The sequence below is a fragment of the Jaculus jaculus genome, chromosome 7, assembly GCF_020740685.1.
Source record: "Jaculus jaculus isolate mJacJac1 chromosome 7, mJacJac1.mat.Y.cur, whole genome shotgun sequence".
Taxonomy (NCBI): Eukaryota; Metazoa; Chordata; class Mammalia; order Rodentia; family Dipodidae; genus Jaculus; species Jaculus jaculus.
Window position 1 is genome coordinate 4,482,219 of NC_059108.1, and position 20,467 is coordinate 4,502,685.

The 20,467-nt window shown below is 45.2% G+C and overlaps 1 protein-coding gene and 1 pseudogene across 1 annotated transcript in view; one reads left to right on the forward strand and one right to left on the reverse strand.

The window, feature by feature from the left end:
- Window positions 1–20,166, reverse strand: part of Tdrd12 (tudor domain containing 12) — an 85,688-nt gene extending 65,522 nt beyond the window's left edge. The window contains exons 1-3 of the mRNA XM_045154883.1: window positions 20,143–20,166; window positions 15,969–16,127; window positions 493–629 (exon numbers count right to left, since the gene is read on the reverse strand). Of these exons, the coding sequence (XP_045010818.1) occupies window positions 493–629; window positions 15,969–16,127; window positions 20,143–20,166 (320 nt within the window). The remainder of the gene's footprint in view (window positions 1–492; window positions 630–15,968; window positions 16,128–20,142) is intronic.
- On the forward strand, window positions 688–2,381 carry LOC105944100 (annotated as a pseudogene).
- Window positions 20,167–20,467: the final 301 nt, after the last annotated feature.

The following is a 20,467-nucleotide window of genomic DNA, read 5'->3' on the forward strand; positions in this document are numbered from 1 at the left end:
TCTCTGCTTGCAAATAAATTTAATAATTAAATTTGAAGAACTGTGAAAAAAGAATGCATATTTGAATACATACTCTGTTCTGTGCACTCTGAGGGTGGCCAGTAACTTCCCTTCCTACAAGACAAAAAGCACTTCTCTCTGCATCCTAGAAGCCACAGCTCCCCAGACAGGACCTGCTCTGTCCACGAACAAAGTGAGGGGACAGAACCTACAGGCACCGGGAGATGCAGAAAGAACGGTCTCTCCGCCTTGCAGGAGGGAAGACAGAGAAGGGCTGGAACCCGCGGGGAGCTGCCATCTCTGCTTCCGCTCAGCGAGGACAGAACTGGAACTTCCACGTCTTCTCTTCATGCAGCTAACAAGTTCCAGTTTTGTCTTTCCTCAAAATAGAGGCAATGGTTTCTATCCTCTTACTTTAAAAATTGACCTCTCCTTTAAATCACATTTGTCTCCTTGAGGGGCATAAGGCAAATTGAATTTGTGTTTCTGTACTTTTTTGATTTTACTGGAATATACTTGGCAAAATCCACGAGGAAGCACTCTGCCAGGTAGTGGTCTGCAGAAGAGACGATGGCCTTGATCACGGCCCTGCACCAGCACTTCAGCTCCTGGCAGTACACCACGCACACCTGCAAAACGGAGAGAGACAGGGCCTGCTGGTCCAGTCGGCTGCACAAGCCCTGCCCCATGGCGAGAGCGGTGCGCGGGGCGGCACCTGTCCACACCGAACACGACGCTCAAGAAGGAACTTCAAGAACATCCATCACTCAGGTTCTGTCCCACTGGCTTTCTTACTACAGTAGCTCCCCTTATCCAGTTCCAGTGGCCTACAGTTAGTTATGATCGGAAATTACTGATGGAACGTTCCAGACCTAAACAAGTCATAAGTTTTAGTTGTGTTCTATTCTGAGTATGGACAGTAAATCTCACACCATCAAGCCCAGAATGTCCATCATATTTCCATATGCACACTACCTGCCAAGGAAGCCACTTTGCCTTGGGCATCACACCAGCTATCCTGGTACTTATAACTAACTTGGCAGGAGTGAAGACATTCTACAGAGACACTCGTGCCCCTTCATTTCGTGCCAGACTACTGAGACAAGAGACCCCAATAAATTATAATTCTACCAGGAGTACTATGCTTGGCCTGAAAGCTGAAGACTTTCCAAGCCTAGAAGACTTGTCTCCCAGAAGGAGATTTCATACAGTCTGACAACTTGTCAGACCACCTTTCAGGAAAGATGGAGCCCAGATAATGATGGCTCAATGATAGGCAGGACCACCGTGTGACCAGGACTGCTTGCTCATGCAGACCTCTTGCCATTGATTTAAACTCAGACCTCATGACAGTACCCCAAAGATGGCTTTCTGTGCAGGGGCGGGGGTTCACTGGACACCTCTAATTCCTCTTCCCAATGTGGCCTTTCTCTGATTTTTCTGTATTACTTGTCTCTTTAATTGACCTGTTAAGAACAGGTTGGCTAAGCCTAGCTTGTTAGAACTGTCAGCACACTAGCAACTCTAGTAACATACTGAGGTGGCTGAGTTCAAATCATTTTTGTTCTACTTAAAATGGCCCTGGGGCATAGCACAAACATCTACTACAATATACCATCACAACTGTCTCTCTAACTATGCCTAACACATGTATATATAGGGAAAACATAATTTTATATGGCTGGTTATCCACAAGGTGTCTTGAATGTTTCCTAGGATCCCATATAAGGGGACTGTAACATCATTTTGGCTCTTGTCGCTCTGCGAGAGGTTCGGGCCTTGTGGGAGTGGCTGCAGCCACGAAGGAGCAGCTGCGGCGCTGGCAGTCTGCAGCGTTTGTCCACTTTTGCGAAGAGTTTACCCCTCAATCCCAAACTTGTCCTCAATGGACTAACAGGGAAACCAGTGATGGTGAAACAAGTGGGGAATGGAGTCCAAGGGCTACCTGGCAACTGTAGATGGTTACCTGAACATGCAGCTTGCAAAAGCAGAACACATAGATGGGGCCTGCAAACACATAGATAGATTGCCTGGACATCTGGGTGAAGTTTTGTTTATTTTTATTTATTTATTTGAGAGTGACAGAGAGAGAGAGAGAGAGAGAGAGAGAGAGAGAGAGAGAGAGAGAGTCAAAGAGCGAGAGAGAGAAGGCGCACCAGGGCTTCCAGCCACTGCAAACGAACTCCAGACCTGTGCACCCCCTTGTGCATCTGGCTAACGTGGGTCCTGGGAAATTGAGCCTTGAACCAGGATCCTTAGGCTTCACAGGCAAGCACTTAACCGCTAAGCCACCTCTTCAGCCCCTGGGTGAAGTTTTAATCAGGTGTAACAATGTCCTTTATATCAGAGGTGTTGAAGACGATGGGGAAATGAGACAATAGCATCTTTTGTTGTGTATTTTTATGTATATATCTAGACAATCAGATGGTTTTTCCAAAAAAATCATTTTGATTCCTTAATAAAGATAATTTTACAAATAAAAATCTTTACATGTGTTGCTTTATGTTCTTAAATCAGAAAAACAAAGCTTGCACGTGACCGTCAAGCAGGTGTCAGATCAGGATGAAACTGTAACCCCAGGCTCCCTCTCCTTGTTTCCCAGGGCTCGTCTTTCTTTCCTTACTTGGGCTATGCATCTAGTGCAGGTACACATGTGAGCAGATGCGCTCGCTCCCTGCGCAGAGGCCGGAGGAGGACGGGGGTCAGGCGTACTCTGTCACTCTTCTGATCATGTCCCTGAGACAGGGTCTCACAATGAACCTGGAGCTCGCATCACCTTCAGTTACACAGTGACAAGCAAGTCCGTTCAGGGCGAGGACTAAAGATGTGTGCAGTCACATCCCGCTTTTTAGGATGCTGGGAACTGGACTCAGGTCCTCATGCTGGACAGCAAGCATGCTTTCTCACTGAGCCGTCACCTCAGCTCTTTTGTTTTTATTTTTTTATTTTTAAGAATATTGATCACACAGGACCTCACCTGCACCGTATTCTTCGTGTGTGTGTGCATACATGCATACATACATACATATGTATAATTTATTCATTTGTTTGAGAGAGAGAATGGGTGTGCCAGGGCCTTTAGCCACCACAAACGAACTCCAGATGTGTGTGCCCCCTTCTGCATGTGGCTTACATGGGGAATTGAACCAGGGTCCTTTGGCTTTGCAGGTAAGTGCCTTAACTGCTAAGCCATCATCTCCTGCCCCTTCCTTTTACTTTTAATGATTACAATTTTTAAAAAAGCTTTATAGGGGCAGGAGAAATGATTTAGTAGTTACAACACTTAACCTGCAAAGCCTAAGGGCGAGGGTTCAATTCCCCAGGACCCACGTAAACCAGATGCACAAGGTAGTGCATGTGTCTGGAGTTTGTTTGCAGTGGCTAGAGACCATGGTACACCCATTCTCTCTCTGTATCTGCCTCTCTCGAATAAGTATTTTTAAAGCCCTATTGAATAACATTTAATAATTTATGTAAAATATTATATGATTTGCTCACCGTAGCTCCCAGAAAGAAGCTGTACCTCCAATGACATACTCCAAGGCTGCTGACTGACGGGGCTCTGGAAACTGACAAGGTGGATTGTGACAGGTCCAAATACAAATTACTTTGGGCTACATTAGCCCCTTAAATGGCCAACTTCTGTGCATCACCTAACATCCTTGTAACTACTGGTAAATCCTTCTGTAATGTACAAATGGACCTCTAGCTTCGACTAACCCCAAAACAAAGAATGTCATCAGATAATATCTGAGGCCTATAACCCGCCTACCTAAATTTTACACCAATATATTTTTTAAGTGTTTTGATTTATAACATTTTTGTTCAGTTATTATTAAAATGTCTGAAAACTGTTATTACATTGGAATGTGGAATTTGGGGTAACCTAAATTTTTGTTCCCAGCCTATAGTCACTCATATTTGGCTCTGGAATAAACTTCTTATTCTCTGAGGTAAGGAATTGTGTTTTTTGCATTGACAATTCCAAAGTCAAATCTACAAAACAAGTTTCATTCAGGAAGTATAATTTTCATCCCTTTTTTTTTCCTCCACAGCACTCTTTCCTTCTCTATACAGGAAACCATTCTGAACAAGCTTTTAGTTTATAACTTCCTTTAACTTTTTTCATATAGACAGTTTCTACAATAATGTATTGAAGGGCTAGAGAGATGGCTCAGTGGCTAAAGGTGCTTGCTTACAAAGCCTGATGGCCCAGTTTTGATTCCCCAGTATCCATGCACAAAGTGGCACATGTGTCTGGAGTTCATCTGCAGTGGATGGAGGCCCTGGTACACCATATTCACTCTCTCTCACTCTCTTTGCCTCCTTCCATCCCTCTCTAATAAATAAATATATTTTTTAAATAATTATTATCAAAGAATACATATATACATTCACAATTCCCTTATGGTAGCAATATAAAAATGGTAGTGTATCACACATACTTTTCTCTAACTTACTTTTGTGAGTTAATAATATAACTTGAATGCCAAGTGTTGATTTTTTTTTTTTTTTTTTTAGTGTTGATTTTTTTAAGCATTAAAAAATGGTTTGAGGGGCTGGAGAGATGGCTTAGCAGTTAAACTGCTTGTCTGCAAGACCTTAAGGACTAAGGTTTGATTCTCCAGATCCCATACAAGCCAGATGCACAAGGTAGCACATGCATCTAGAGTTCATTTGCAGTGGCTTAATGGTCCTGACAGGCCCATTCACTCACTTGTTCTCTCTCTCTCTTTAATAAAAAATAAAATATATTTTAAAAATGTGTTGAGAATGTTGCTGATAATACTCTTGAGCATAAATCTCAACTATCTCTTTTTCACATCTAGAGTCAATTTACTTTGAATCACACATGTAACTCTTAGGTAGGTGGTAAAATTACTGTTTTCCAGTAGACTTTTCTGGATTTTGAAGAGTATTTCCCAGGTAGAAACTATGTGTATCAATCAATAGCATCATTAAAACATTTTAGACCTAATGACCATCATGGCATACATTTGTAATCCCAGCACTAGGAAGGCTGGGGCAGCAGCATTGACAGCTTAGCTGCACCACAAAGCCATCTCAAAGGCACAATTTTGTAGCATGTGTATATTCAAGATACGAAAAGTTTGTATTTAAATATATATTTAAATTTTTCTCCCTTTAGGGTTATCTTTTCTGTTGCTGAAATTCCTCATTCTCAATATATCCAAAAAATATTTGCCAGGTCTGTTGCCTGTTAAACATTTGCAAACAGTGTTCAAAAGGACAAAAGTTGAGACACTAAACGGTAAATGATGGAGACACTGTCTCAAGTCTCAGTCTCAATACACGGTCTCAGAAGGCAAAAATCAGTCGAGAAGCTGGAGTATCAGGAAACATCACACTTCAGCATCCCATGACAAGCTTAGTTCCTTTCTCAACTTGTTCTCTAGAACATTTGGCCCTGACAGTTTCCCACATAAAATTCTAACCCATTGCAGTGGTTTGATTCAGGTGTTCCCCATAAACTTCGGTGTTCCGAATGCTAGGTTCCCGGCTGATGGAGATGTGGGAATTAACGCCTCCTGGAGGGAGTGTATTGTTGGGGGCAGGCTTATGAGTGTTATACTCAGTTTCCCCTTGCCAGTGTTTGCCACACTCTCCTGTTGCTATTGTCCACCAGATGCTGGCCTGGGGGTGATGTCCACCCTCTGCCATTGTTTTCCCTGCCATCCTGGAGCGTCCCCTCTCGACTCTGTAAGCCAAAATAAACCCTTTTTTCCTAAAAGCTTCTCTTGGTTGGGTGATTTCTGCCAGCAATGCGAACCTGACTGCAATACCCATCATAATGAAAGACCAAGGAATGCTGAAATTGACTGGGTATAACTAAAAGTGTAAGGGCGTGGTGGCGCACACCTTTAATCCCAGCACTCGGGAGGCAGAGGGAGGAGGACTCCCGTTGAGTTTGAGGCCAACCTGAGACTACACAGTGAATTCCAGGTCAGCCTGGGCCAGAGTGAGGCCCTACCTCAGGAAAAAAAAAGAAAGAAAGAAAAGTGTATGGCTAGCACAATTAATGAGCACAACTCGGCCTAACTGGTCAGATTCTTCGTGCTCGCTCGCTCTCTCACTCAACGTGGTTTTTAGTTAGGATACGAAGTGTTAGGTGTTGTTGTGGCATTTTCAGTTTTCCTTCCTCTTCCTCACTACCCTCCTGTCTTCCGTGCGCCCGCTCCTCTCTCCCTCATGCCACAATGCTCTGCTGCCTCCCTCCCTCTTCCTCACTACCCTCCTGTCTTCCGTGCGCCCGCTCCTCTCTCCCTCACGCCACATGCTCTGCTGCCTCCCTCCCTCTTCCTCAGACCCTCTTCTTCCCTGTTCCAGTTTCACAGCCCAGACCCGCTTACTACACACGCACACCTACCTACACATGCTAAGAGCCAGGGCCTGCATGGGAGAGGGAACATGCAGTATTTTTCCGAATCAAGGTCATCTCGCTTAATACAACAGTTTCCAGAGCCATCCATTTTCCTAGAAACTTTGATTGTTCTTTAAAGCTGAATATAATTCCACTTCGAACAGCTATTATGTTTTCGCTACTCGTGTATCTACTGATGGGTATCTAGGTGGCTCCATGCCCTGACTGCTGTGAACAGTGAAGTAATACGGATATGCCACTATCTCTGTCACAGGAAAATGGGAGTGCTTTGGTAATATGCCCGGGGGGGGGGGGGTTGCTGGTCATATGAATATTCTATTTCTAGTGTTTTGAGAAGCATACACGTGATAATGGATGCACCAGTTTACACTCCCACCATCTGCTGTCATCTGTATTTTATTTATTTGCACATGTGTGAGTATGGGCACATTAGAGTCTCTTGCCATGGCAAATGAATGCCCATTTGGGTGTCTGGAAAATAAATATTCTTTTAAAAAACGTATCTGTTTGTTTTCTGACTTTTTCAGGCTGGTAGGATTCAGGCCCATATCCCAGTAAAATCAGCAGATAAGCCCTTCTTCCATACCTTGGAAGACTAAAAATGAACCCGTAAGGAAGGCAAGTGTGTGGGAGTATGCTCGGCTGCTCACTGGGCAATGCTCAGCTTGCAGCAGGAAGTGCAGGGCACCACCCACTCACACGCTCCCATTCCAGCTCAGCTGTCTTCGATTCAAAATACGAAGACCCACCCTACCGAGCTGACCCTGTGAAAGTGTCTGATCTAACAGCTTCCATTTTTGGTACCTATCTCCCAAGCTGGACAGATCCTGGCCTTACTTACTTGAGAGAGAAAAAAGAGCTTCAAGTAAAACCAACAGTACAGAGGAACAAGCTTTCGTTTTTTGTGATGGCTACTGAAACTACTGGGAAATAAAATGGAAAGTCATGAAAGCGGACTGGACACTACACAAAGATGGCAACAGTGACACTCATCAGGGGAGCAGGCCTGCTGAGCGTGGTGGCTCGAACGCACGGCGACCCCTGCCCTCGAGTGGGCGCCCTGACCCCCAGCTGGCACTGCTGAGTGGGAGGCCGGGAGAGGCCGCATGGCGCTGCCCGTGGGCCTTGCGGTTTCACAGGCCAGCCCCGCCTGCCCGACTCTCGACCTCCTCCATGAATACGGCCATGCGACTTTGGCTGCATGCTCCTCCCACGCCCTCCCACCACGATGGACTTCCCGCCAAAACTGGAAGCCAAAACTAAACCTTTCCTTCCATAAACTGCTTCTGGAATGGCATTTTGTCCCAGGAATGAGGGGAAGAAACCAAACACAGAAGAACTGGGCTTACTCTAAGAGAACGCATCAAGACAAAGGCAGTGCTTCTAGGGTACTCTGCACAAGACTGAGCTCGGCATGCTGACCCGAGCCTTGAGCTCTACGTAAAAAACAAACCAGCACCTACGCTGATTCCAGGTAAGGCTTTCTGGTTTTGCATGCTTACACAGCACCATTTGGAATGAAGGAGGACTGCTTAATTCCAATAATTAGGACATTAAACATGTTGCAAAGCCTTGGGCTGATAGAGGCTATAAGCAGGTGGCGATCATGCACCACATGGGCAACCCAACAGTGGTGCTGATCCACTGAGGGAAGCATGTGCAGACCACAGTGAGAAGCCTGCGACTACAGAGATACTGTGAACATTCACATTCACTGCTGCTTTACTGACAACAACTAGGAGGTAAAATCCACCTGGATATCCATCAGGAGATGAACAGATCATGAAAATGTGGGACATACACACTTTGGCCAGGTATTCACTTGCAAGAGCAATAGTTGAATAATGAAGTAAAATAGCCTAAAGTGGGGTGTAGGGTGCACCCGCAAGCAGATGAAAAGGCGCACACAGATACTTTACTGTGGGACCTAATACTACTGGACAATTGACAGCAGCGGGTGAAATGCCCCAAAGTTGTCACTCGTGACTGAAAAAGCAGCGCTGACTTCCTTATACTTGACCAGTGAACGTATTTGGTGTGGTTACTTTGATTTCAGTGTCTAAATAATGTCTCTAGTTTTCTCTCTTTATAGAGTATTTATGATTTGTACTATTGACTGGGGGGCAATTCTTAGATTTCAAAGGTTATTGTCAATGTGTAATTTGTGTTTCTGTTTTTTAGATGATCTAATGTGATATACTAGTTTTTATAATAATATTTAGGTAATACTAATAACTGTATATTTGACAACTTATTAAAATGTTTTGCATTGGAGTCCCCCCCCCCCGCTAACTGTAACATGCTAACCAACTCATGACCATCTAAAAGTAAGTCACTCAAAAAAAAAATAAAAAAGAAAAGAAAAGAAAATGTGGAACATATATATACACAACGGCACTTGACCGTCTGTAAAGAAAAGTGAAATTAGTTACTTATTCTCTAGCAGAGGTAAAGAGAGAACAGGCATGCCAGGCCTCTTGGCACTGCAAACCAACTCCAGATACATGCGCCACTTTGTACATTTGGCTTTTATGTGGTTACTGGAGAATAAAACCCAAGCCATCAGGCTTTGCAAGCAAGCACCTTTAATGAATGAGCCATCTTTCCAGCCCTTAAAAATGAAATTATAGGGCTGGAGAGATGGCTTAGCGGTTAAGCGCTTGCCTGTGAAGCCTAAAGACCCAGGTTCAAGGCTCGATTCCCCAGGACCCACATTAGCCAGATGCACAAGGGGCGCACTCATCTGGAGTTCGTTTGTAGTGGCTGGAAGCCCTGGAGCACCCATTCTCTCTTTCTCTCTCTATGTCACTCTCAAATAAATAAATAAATAAATAAAAATGAAATTATAGCTGGGCATGGTGGTACATGCCTTTTTAGAAGGATCACCATCTACCCTGAGACGACACAGCGAAATCCAGGTCAGCCTGAGCTACAGTAAGACCTTACCTCAAAAAAACAAAAAAAATAAATAAATAAAATGAAATCTGCAGGAAGGTCACTAAGAAGTCAAGCTGTAACTGAGATGGCTGCCCAGCCCTGCCCTGGTGACTAGCTGACAGGATGCTGAAAAGCACTATGCAGACTGTTGGGAGAGAAAAGTCATCAATGACCTTAAACAGTAGTGGACCGTGCAAGATTTACAGTTGGACAGCCAGGCCAAATATATCAACTGCTGCTATAGTATGTCTGTCATGGGGAAAACCAACTGCCCTCTGTTTGCACTTGAGGTCTGCTCCATTGGAGGGAATTCCTGCTTGGTACTGAAAATCGAATCAAAAGCCTACGGATGGGCTAGAGAGATGGCCTAGTGGTTAAGGTGCTTGCCTGTGAAGCCCAAGGACCAAGGTTCGATTCCCTTAAAGTATCCACTTAAAGCCAAATGCACAAGGTGGCACATGCATCTGGAGTTCATTTTTAATGTCTAGATGCCCTGGCACACCCATTCATATTCCCATTCTCTCTCTCTCTCTCTCTCAAATAAATTAACATTTTTTAAAGTCTACTACTGTTGTCTGGTTAAATGGATATATTATGCCCCCAAAGTGTCCTCTAGATGCTTATGTTTACACCCATGTTAATACTATTCTCACTTTTGTTGGAGAAACTTCTCTAACAACCACTGGGAGACTCAAAAATCACCACAGTGCTGAGAACAAATGGCAGTGGTGTACTGAGCACTGAGGCATCTCTCACACCCTCCAAAGCTTAGGGGCCACTGTAGAGCATGTGGTAGAAAGAACGCAAGAGCAAAGGAGGGAGAAGGGGAGGACTGCTTACAGCACTGTCCTCCAGACACGAAGTGCCCACAGCATCCATGACCTCACAGTGGCTGACACTACCTACACAAGACCTTCATCATCGGAGAGGAAAATGATGACATCAAAATAGAAGAGAGATGAATTAAAAATAAGTGATTCAGTGGATGGAGGGCTCAGGAGGGGCGAGAAGGCAAGTGCTGGGAGGGGGTTATGATCATGATATATTGCCTGTATGGATATTGTTAATAAAAATAATTAAAACAAAATAAAATCTGCAGGAAACTGAATCAAACTGAAAAGTGTCCTAAGTGAGATAACCTACCCAAGGAAGGCAGATACCATATAATCTCTCACATATGTGGATCTTAGCTTCTAACTGTGATTGAATTTGGAGTGTTTATAGAGGCCAGGAAGCTGTAAGTGGCCATAAGGGAGGGGGAATATTGGAGAGGACTTGTGAAGCACATGTGATATGAAAGAGGAGGGGCACAGAAACGGGATGGGTGGGTTTAAGCAGGGATGAGGGGTGCAGAGGATTGACCAAAAGTAAGTGCTGTGGTCAGCTTCCCATTGCTGGGATGAACCTCCAAACCAGACACAGTTTATAGGAGGAAGGGTTTATTCAAGTTCCATGATGGCAGAATAAGCTGGCCCCCTTTCACAGGTCCACGCCGAGAGCAATACCACCCTAAGCAAGCACAGTCCAGGAATCCCAGGCAGAGTTCACGCACTCTATACATCTTTTCCTGGAAGTCAGATCCACCCCCAAAAACACCTTAGGGCTGGACCACCCACAGTAACATCAAATTACAAGCTGGAATAAAACTCCTGAATCTTGGGGGACACCCATTTAAACTTTCATATTTCGGCCCTGGCCCCCAATAGATTCATAACTATCTCACCTATAAATTGTACTTGGTCCAACTTCAAAAGTCCCCATACCAACTTTGAGATTATTCTATAGTCCCAACTTTCATGTGAGATTTAACACTATCTTTTAACTATGAGTCCTGTAAAATCAAAATAAGTTATATATTTTCAAAATATAAAGGCACAGAGTAAAAACATTTCCAACTGTTATAAGGCATAACAACAAAGAGAAACTAGACCAATGCAAACTCACTAACCATCAAGCAAACATCAAACATCTGCAGTTCAAGTCAGGTATCATAACCAGTCACTGACGGTCTCCAGAATTCCCAATTCCACCCCTTCTGCTGGGCTTAATGGCCAGGGAAAACTTCCATCCCAAGCCAACAGCACTCCCTTGCACAGTTCTGGTATACTCAAAACATCTTTGAGTCTCCACTGCAAACCACAGTCCATTTTCCAAAGGCGTCACTGACCTACTGAGGTCACTGTGCCCTGCCTACATGCTGCGTCTCAACAGCGGCTCCTGAAACCATGTGCACTGCATAACCCATTCCACACCCTCTTCATGCTTGCAAAACCAGTATCAGGTATGCAGGACACAACCATGTTGTTAATTCAGGGACAAAATCAATCATGATCTTGAAGAGCAGATTCCTTCCTTTCAGTCAACTCCTTTCAAAAGCTTGCATTTCTACCATTCAGTCTTTCCTCAGGCAACCTTTCCATTGTTTAATGTAAAGTAGTTGGGTCATCCTTAACGATGGCAATATCTTCTTAACAATAACAACTTTCGCAACCAGTCTCAGTGCCAATAACCTTTAACTTTCTGGGGTTTTTCCAACATTAAATCTTAAATTTCTCAGTTCCCTATCTTTAGCCAAGCACGAAAGTCCATTACAAATTGAACCTTGATCAAACTCTCTGGGCATGAGCAGCAGAAAGCAGCCAGCCCTTATGCCAGTAGCCCAGTTCCAACAAAGTCCTCTTCAGTCTTTCCTTCTCCTTAGAAAGTCCATAAGCAAAGCCTCCAAATACACTTCGCTCTGTACTTAGCATTCTCAAACTCTTACCAGAATAGTCCATGAAACTTGGCTTACCATCCTGGAAGGTGTCTTCAGTTGCAAATAACAACTCCATGCCCACTCCTCCAAAACAAAAGTTCCAAAAGACCAAAATCCACATGGCCAGATTCATCATGCAGCAACACCCCACTCTTGATACCAATTCTGTCATAGTCAGCTTCATGCTGCTGGGATGAACCTCCAAACCAGACACAGTATATATGAGGAAGGGTTTATTGAAGCTGACAGATCCAGGGAAGTTTCATGATGGAAGAAGTAGTTGGCTCCTTTTCACAGGTCCATGCAGAGAGAAAGATCACCAGCAGCATGTTGAGCAAGCACACTCCAGGAACCCCAGGCAGAGCTCAAGCATTCTGCATACCTTTTGCTGGAATTCAGACTCGGCCCCAAACACACCTCAGGGCTGGACCCTAGAACGCACCCACAGTGACATCAAGTAACAAGCTGGAATAAAACTCCTGAATCTATTAGAAGATGTTCATTTAAACTACCATAGTAAGGATTATGAAAAAGCCATATGGAAACCTACTTCCTTGTAGGCTAATTTACAAATATTATTTTAAAAGTCAAAATGGACATACATTGTATGGGTAGGGTATTTCTACCCCTAGAAACAATAGGTTATTAAATGAAACTTCCACTATTAGGGAACCCTATGAGTTGTTAGCCAGGAAAAATCATAAGGCCCCTGAATTACACAGGCTATTGCCAAAGTTCTTGGATGTCAACCAGAGCTAGGTGGTAAAACCCTTGCTGAAAATACCATATGCTTCAACTGCAAGGCAGAGACATCAAACCAGAATTCACTTTGAGGCCTCCTTTCTGCAGTGTCTTCCAAGCAGAAACATCATGACTAAAGAAGGGAAGGTCCTAAGACTCAGGAAGTAAACAACCCACAGGAAGTTTCCGTAAGCTCCTGAAACAGGACAGGCTTTACCAGGACCCCCTCCATTGGTACAGAAGCAAACTGCGAGGGAACAGAGACTGACAGACAGTGGTCTGAAAGCCCTGCACTCAGCTCTAGGGATGCAGCTCTTGTGTCTCCCCGATGCTGAGGCAGGCTTTCTGGTGAAACAGCCACCTGAGTCACCCATGTTCCTGAAGTGTTTTCTCAACAGTGCTCTGTAAGCAACCCCAGTGAGCTCATTGGTTCATCACCTTGGATTTGGTGCAATCATAGTATGGTCTGTTCCCTGTGCCATATCTGGGGTAAACTAATGCCTGTTTTCATCTCCCCAGGAAAAGCTAACCAATAGTCTTACCCAGCTGACCTGCCAGGCAACGTGCTAAGTGCTGTAATACTGGCATGACTGTTATGGGGGCAAGCCTCTGCTCTCGGATTGGACCTGACACTCATTCCATGGGAGGGAATTCCTACCTACAGTATAAGCCTGCTCAAAAGCACAGTGCTGGTGAGGTCTTAGGGCCTAGGGGAAAAGATACTACTGTGGTCTTGCCTATCAAACTACTTTTTAAATATTTATGTTATGCTCACAAGTAAGTTTTTCTCCCAGGTTTGGTCAGAGAAGCTTTTTGAGTCTTCAGCACTAAATGAGACATTTGCATCACCCCTCCAAAGCTTAGGGAACAACTGCAGAAGAGAGGGTGGAAATAATGTGCCACAGAACGCTGACCACTGCACTCATAACCTCAAAGCACTTGCAGTTACCTGCGCGAGACTGAACCCATCAACACCCCATCAGGGATGGGGAAGAGGCTCACTAGGCCCCACACTTCCCTGAGGCGCTTCCCTGGAAAGCTGTCTGTGCGCAGTGAACAGCCAGCCCCTTGCTCATGCAAACTACCTCAATTAAATTCAGCAAGGAGACACCAACATGGAAGGGGAACTAGGTGGGAAGAGGACGCTTATTCTGCAGGGGTGGGGGAGGGAAGGAAAGGAACTGGGGGATGAATGTTACCAAATACATTAAGCAAATGTATACACCCCCAAAACATACCGTGATAAAAGACTTGGCCTGCCTGTCTGCAGCAGTGCTCTCCCGGCTAGCTCATCGCCACGCTCTGCCCTCGGCTCCAGCGTCACTGTTAGCTAAGTGGGCTCCTTGCAGATGACGCACAGTTTGATTTTTAGGTTTACCCAATCACTGTGTCTCTTACTTATTTATTTATTATTTTTTTGAGACAGGGTCTCTGACTCTGGCCAAGACTGGCCTGGAACTCCCTCTCTAGTCCCAGGACTAACTCATAGCAATCCTCCCACCTCAGCCGCCTAAGTGGGAAGATTAAAGGCCTGCACCACCACACCCAGATTAACCTCTGTCTTTTTACTGGTGACTTAAGGCCATTTACATTTAAGGTTGTTAGTGGAAGGATCTGTTATTTCCTATGATTTGTTAACTATTCCTAGCTGGCTGGATTGTTTCTTCTCCTCCTGTTTCCTTTGGGAACTTGCCAGTCTGCTGTGTTGGACATGACTGACTCTTTCCTAGCAGTTCACAGACAGTGGCACACCGGACAGAGCAGCAACTTACAGACTTTTTGAAAGCAAAACTAAGTAGTGGAATGAGAAAGAAATGGAGGAAGAGGGAAAGATGAAGTATACTATGAATGAGAGAAAGAACATAGTTAGAGGTGTCAGATGAGACTATTAGAGATGCAGACATGTTGAAAAGATTGTTGTGGATGTAAAAAAGGGACAATCATGATGGCTTCTTTTTCTGGTAAGATAGAAATTAACATATAATAGCTTAACATTTATTGTACAAAAGTATAAGTAGTAAAGCAAAAACCCATCAATTTGAAGAAATAAAGCCACTGAGAAGAACAGTGCTTTTCCGCTGGCCCTCTCTACACCTGCGCGGCTGTGGGAGGGCTGCCTGGTGTGAGGGAGGGTCTCCTTCCTTAGTTACTCCTTTCTATAAATGCCTCCCTCTTCTCCTTGCTGGTGAGCACATTTGCTCCATCACTGTCATTCTTGGCTGGACAACAGAACCCAGCTTGTTCACCCTTCTACCATAGTCCAGAGACCTGTGGGTCTCCTGGAATCCTTCAGGCCTTCAGTGCCAGACTGGGACTGCTGAGGCACCCAGCCTCCAGCGCTGAGCAGAATCCTGGTTCTCAGCCTCTGCAGCCCATAGCCACTGCTGGACTATGCAGCCCATGACATGTATGCCCGTCTAATAAATGTCCTCTGTAATATACATTCATTCTATCAGTTCTGTTCCTCTGACAAACCCTGACCAATGCACCATTGTTTAATGTTCATTTTGTGTTACAAATGATACTTGGCTCCATGACAGTATGGCTTTTCATGTCTTCTTTATTGCTGTAACACCTTATTCCTGGCACACAGAAGTCTTCAAGAGCCACTGGTTGAATGGCTGAATAAGTAAGTGACAGCCTGTATAGTATCCTGACAGGGCCACTTGACTGGCAGTCTAGTCAGGCAAGCCATATGCTGATCAAGGGTGATAAAGCCGCACACAGGGACAGCTGTGCGCATACAAGGAATATGTAGGTAGTGGAGATTTGTGACCTAGGGACCTTAAACTGGAAAATACAGTACAGCCATACCATAAGGAACAGGCTCAAAGAACCTCATACAATCCAAAAGTCAAATGAGCCAAGAGAAACCTTGACAAACGATTTAGAGCATTTCTATTTTAATGCTAAAATCAAAGAAACTTTTATGAATGAGTTGCAGAGTTAACAAGTTCCCACAGCCAGCAAACTTAGAAATAATGTTATGCTAGGGCTTCCACCAGCCACAAGGGGGCGTTTACACATAAAACACAGTCCTGACTAGGAGGGTTTTATTATCTAGGTTCCAGAATATTTTACAGTTTGAGTACAGTTTCCAGACACAGTGATGAAAGGAAATTTATTACATACCTGCCCTTCTTCCAACATTAGTGGTTTTATGTCTATGTCTTGACACATGCTGTTATAGAAGTCATTCATTGCACTATTTAGTTTTTGATAGTCAACTTCTTGATCTAAAAAGTGACCACATCCTTTTATAATAACCCAGAAGCAACCTGGATCTTCAATCTGTAACATTTTAAAAGACAAAATGCATGACTTAAAATTAGAACCATAAATATTCATCCTCAGAATCACATTACCTGTTTCTTCTGATTAAAAAAAAAAAAAAAAAGATTTGAGAAGCTGGGCATGGTGGCACATACCTTTAATCCCAGCACTTGGGAGGCAGAGGTAGGAAGACTGCTGTGAGTTTGAGGCCAGCCTGGGAACTACAGGGTGAATTATAGGTCAGCCTTGGCTAGAGTGAAACCCTACTACCAAAAAAAAAAAAAAAAGCCACATCTTTTTTTTTTTGAGGACCTTAGTAGGGTAAGCCCAAGATGGCCTCAAACTCCCTACGATCCTCTCACCTCAGCCAGTCAAGGGCTGGGATTGAAGGAGTGGCTGCCACAACAAGTGCTCTGATATAAGAGATCTAATGTGTTCCTGACAAGCACACCACATTCCACAGATGTAAACAATGAGATTCTCAATTATGTGTTGCAGTTCAAAAAGTAAACAGGACATTGGAATGGTGACACCTGTAATGCTAGCATTCAGGAGTCTGAGGAAGAAGGATCATGAGTTCAAAACCAGCCTAGACTACATAGGGAGAAGATGGTTCGACGCTCCTCATACCCCCCCTCCATACACAAGAAAGAGCAAACGGGTACTTTTAATCTATATTTTGAAAATATCATAATAGATATAAAATAAGGTTGAGGACAATATTTCAATACTATTTTTGTAGTGAAGAGAAATAAGTAAGAACAAATGTACGTTCTGTCCTATTAAAAAGGGGGGGGGGCAGGCGTGGTGGTGCCTGCCTTTAATCCCAGCACTCGGGAGGCAGAGGTACGAGGATCATGGTGGTGAATTCAAGGCCACCCTGAGAATACACAGTGAATTCCAGGTCAGCCTGGGCTAGAATGAAACCCTACCTTGAAAAACAAAACAAAACAACAACAACAACAGGAATAGGGAGCTTAATGGTTAAGGCACTTGTCTGTGAAGCGTAAGGACCCAGGTTCAATTCCCCAGTATCCACGTAAGCCAGGTGCACAAAGTGGCATATAAAATTAGATATGGTAATGCACTCTATAGTCCCAGCAATCTAGAGGTACAGGCAGGAGTATCAGACCACCTTCAACTACATAGTGAGTTCAAGGCAAGCCTGGGCTACATACAAATTCGTCTACAAAATTATTATAGTGGCTTGGAATGCAGTTCAGAAGCAGAGCACTTGCATATCTTGCACAAGGCCCTTAAGTACTGGGCTTGGAAACGGGCTAATAAATCTTGTTAAAATGGCCATTCTCGAGCTGAGGAAATGGCTTAGTGGTTAAGACATTTGCCTGCAAAGCCTAAGGACCCACGTGAGACAGATCCACAAGGAGGCACATGTGTCTTGAGTTCATATTCAGTGGCTAGGGACCCTGGCGTGCCCATTCTGTCTATCTGCCCCTTCTCTCTCAAATAATTTTTTTTTTCTTGGTTTATCGAGGTAGGGTCTCACTCTAGCCCACGCTGACCTAGAATTCAATATGGAGTCTCAGGGTGGCCTCGAACTCACGGCAATCCTCCTACCTCTGCCTTCCGAGTACTGGGATTAAGGGCATGCACCACCATGCCCGGCTCTCAAATAAATATTTTTTTAAATGGCCATTCTAGAGCTGGAGGGATGGCTTAGCAGTTAAGGTGCTGGCCTGCAAAGCCAAAGGACCCACATTTGATTCCCCAGGACCCACATAAGCCAGATAGATGCACAAGATGGCACATGCATCTGGAGTTCGTTTGAAGTGGTTGGAGGCCCTGGTATACCCATTCTCTCCTCCCTCCCTCTCTCTCTGTCTCTCAAATAAACTTAAAAAGTTTTTTTAAATGGCCATTCTACCAAAAGTAATATAGTGTTGAAAGGCCCAAGAATTCAGAAGCCCAGAAATACTATCACGCTCCAAAGGGAGCTTAAGCGGGCTCCTACATACCTCAAACTCCAGGCTTTACTCTCTGTTGAAAGCAAATAAAGAATCCCTCTTCTCATTATATCAGAGCCCGCTCCTAATATAAAACTAGGTAAAAAGGGCATGAGATAGCCCTCAAGGATGGGAAATGAGTAATGAAGTAAACCACTTATTTGGTTTCTGTAAATAACCTGCACCGTAAGCCTTAATAGCCCACACTGTAAGCCTTAGTAGCCTGCACCATAAGCTGTAGCAGCCTGCCTCAGACCACCAAGGTCATAGGAGACTGATACCACACTCTGCTACTCCCACCCAAGGACCTGCGCAAATGCTGACCACCAAGGTCATAAGAGAATGATTGGTCCATGAGGGGCTTGAACAAATTAAACTAATTGGCTTAGAAACTATGGGGCGGCACAAACTGACTGGCTCGCACCCCACGGGCTCCTGATATTAAAAAAATGATTGGTCTAATGCACAGGCTTTGTTAGAAACCCTATAAAAACTGTCCCGTTCCTGCATTCGGGGGTCTGCAGTCCTCTACCCCTGCGCGGTGTACGACTGTGGGCCCCAGCGCACTTGGAATAAAATCCTCTTGCAGTTTGCATCAAGACCGCTTCTCGTGAGTGATTTGGGGTGTCGCCATATCCGGGCAGAGCGTGGGGTCCTCGTTTTGGGGGTCTTACAGTGTCAATGTAGTTCCAATCAAAATCCAAGCAACATTCTTCACAGAGTCATAAAAAAACCACTCTCAAAATTCGTGTGGATGCACAAAAGGCCTCAGATAGCAAAATGTCCTTGGCAAAAAGAACATTTCTGGGTGCCATCAGCATACCTGATTTCAGTATGTACTGTAAGGCCACAGTAATAAAAGCAGCACGGTACTGGCACAAAAACAGGTGCATGGATCAATGGAATGGAGTAGATGCTCCAGGTGTTAAGTTCTAGTAACTACAGCTACCTGATCTTTGACAAAGAGGACAAAAATGCTCACTGGAGAAAAGACAGCATCTTCAAACTAATGGTGCTACAAGTTTGGACTCACTTTTCTCATTTTGCACAAAAACCAACTCTAAATGGATCAAGGACCTCAATATAAGACCTGAAACTCTAAAACAACTAGGAAAACAATTAGGGAAAACACTCCAAGATACAGGTGTGGGAGTGACTTTTTGAGTAAGATCCCCAGGAGCCCGGGAAATCAGCAAACTCGCTTCCATTGGTACCTCATGAAAGTAAAAAGCTATTGTATAGATAAGCAAACCATCAGCAATCAACAGGCAACCTACTGAATGGGAAAAAAAAATGTTTGCTAGCCATACAACCAACAGAGGTTTAATATCTAGAATCTACAAAGAACTCAAAAACCAGCAATAAAAAAAGTAACCCACTCAAAAATGTAAGGAGAAATGAAGTAATTTCTATAGATGATGGAGAAGGGCAAAAAAAAAAAATAGTATGCATCAATATGAAAGACTGCTGGGCATCGCTGCCCACACCTTTAGTGCCAGCACAGAAGGCAGGGGTAGGAGGATCACTGTGAGTTTGAGGCCAGCTGAGACTAACATAGTGAATTCCAGGTCGGCCTGGGCTAGGGCAACACCCTACCTCAAAAAAATTATATTATGTATCAATATTTATCTATCTGTCTGTATGGATACACACATGTTTATTTATATATGAATAGCAGGGACTCAAGACTCTACCTCAAAAAATCCCACAATACATAAATACGTGTGAAAGGCAGGAAAAGTGGGTGTCTAGGGGAGGGGAGAGTAAGGGTGACGGTGGGAGCGGGTTATACAAATTTTCTTATGGTGTTTTTTTCGAGGTAGGGTCCCCACTCTGGCCCAGGCGGACCTGGAATGCACTCTGCAGTCTCGGGGTGGCCTCGAACTCACGGCGATGCTCCCACCTCTGCCTCCCGAGCGCTGGGATGCGAGGCGTGCGCCAGCACGGCCGGGCTCGTCCCAAAGGTAGGCGTCGGTTCTCGGTCTCCGCCCGCGCGCGCGGGGCCACGTGGGCGGAAAGCGGCGGCCTGCGCGCGCACGACGGCGCCGGCCCGGGCGGGGCGCGCTCACCTTCAGCACCAGCACCTCGAGCATCCCGCCGCCCCGGCCTGCGGCCCGCAGCCTGCGCCCGCCGCCCGCTCCGCCGGCCGCCCGCCGCGCCCTGCTGCCCTCGACGCCTCCGCCGCCCGCCCTGCCGCCGGCCTCCGCGCCCGCAGCCGGCCCGTCCGCACATGCGCACGCAACGGCCCGCGCCGGCCCCGCCCCGCGCGCCGTCCTCGCGGAGCCGGCGGCCACGTGCGCGCCCAACGGCCCGGCCGCGAGCAGCGCCGCCGTGCGGCCGGCCGGGGAGGCGCAGGCCCGGGAGGTCTTCGCTGGACCCGCGGGGGGCCACGCA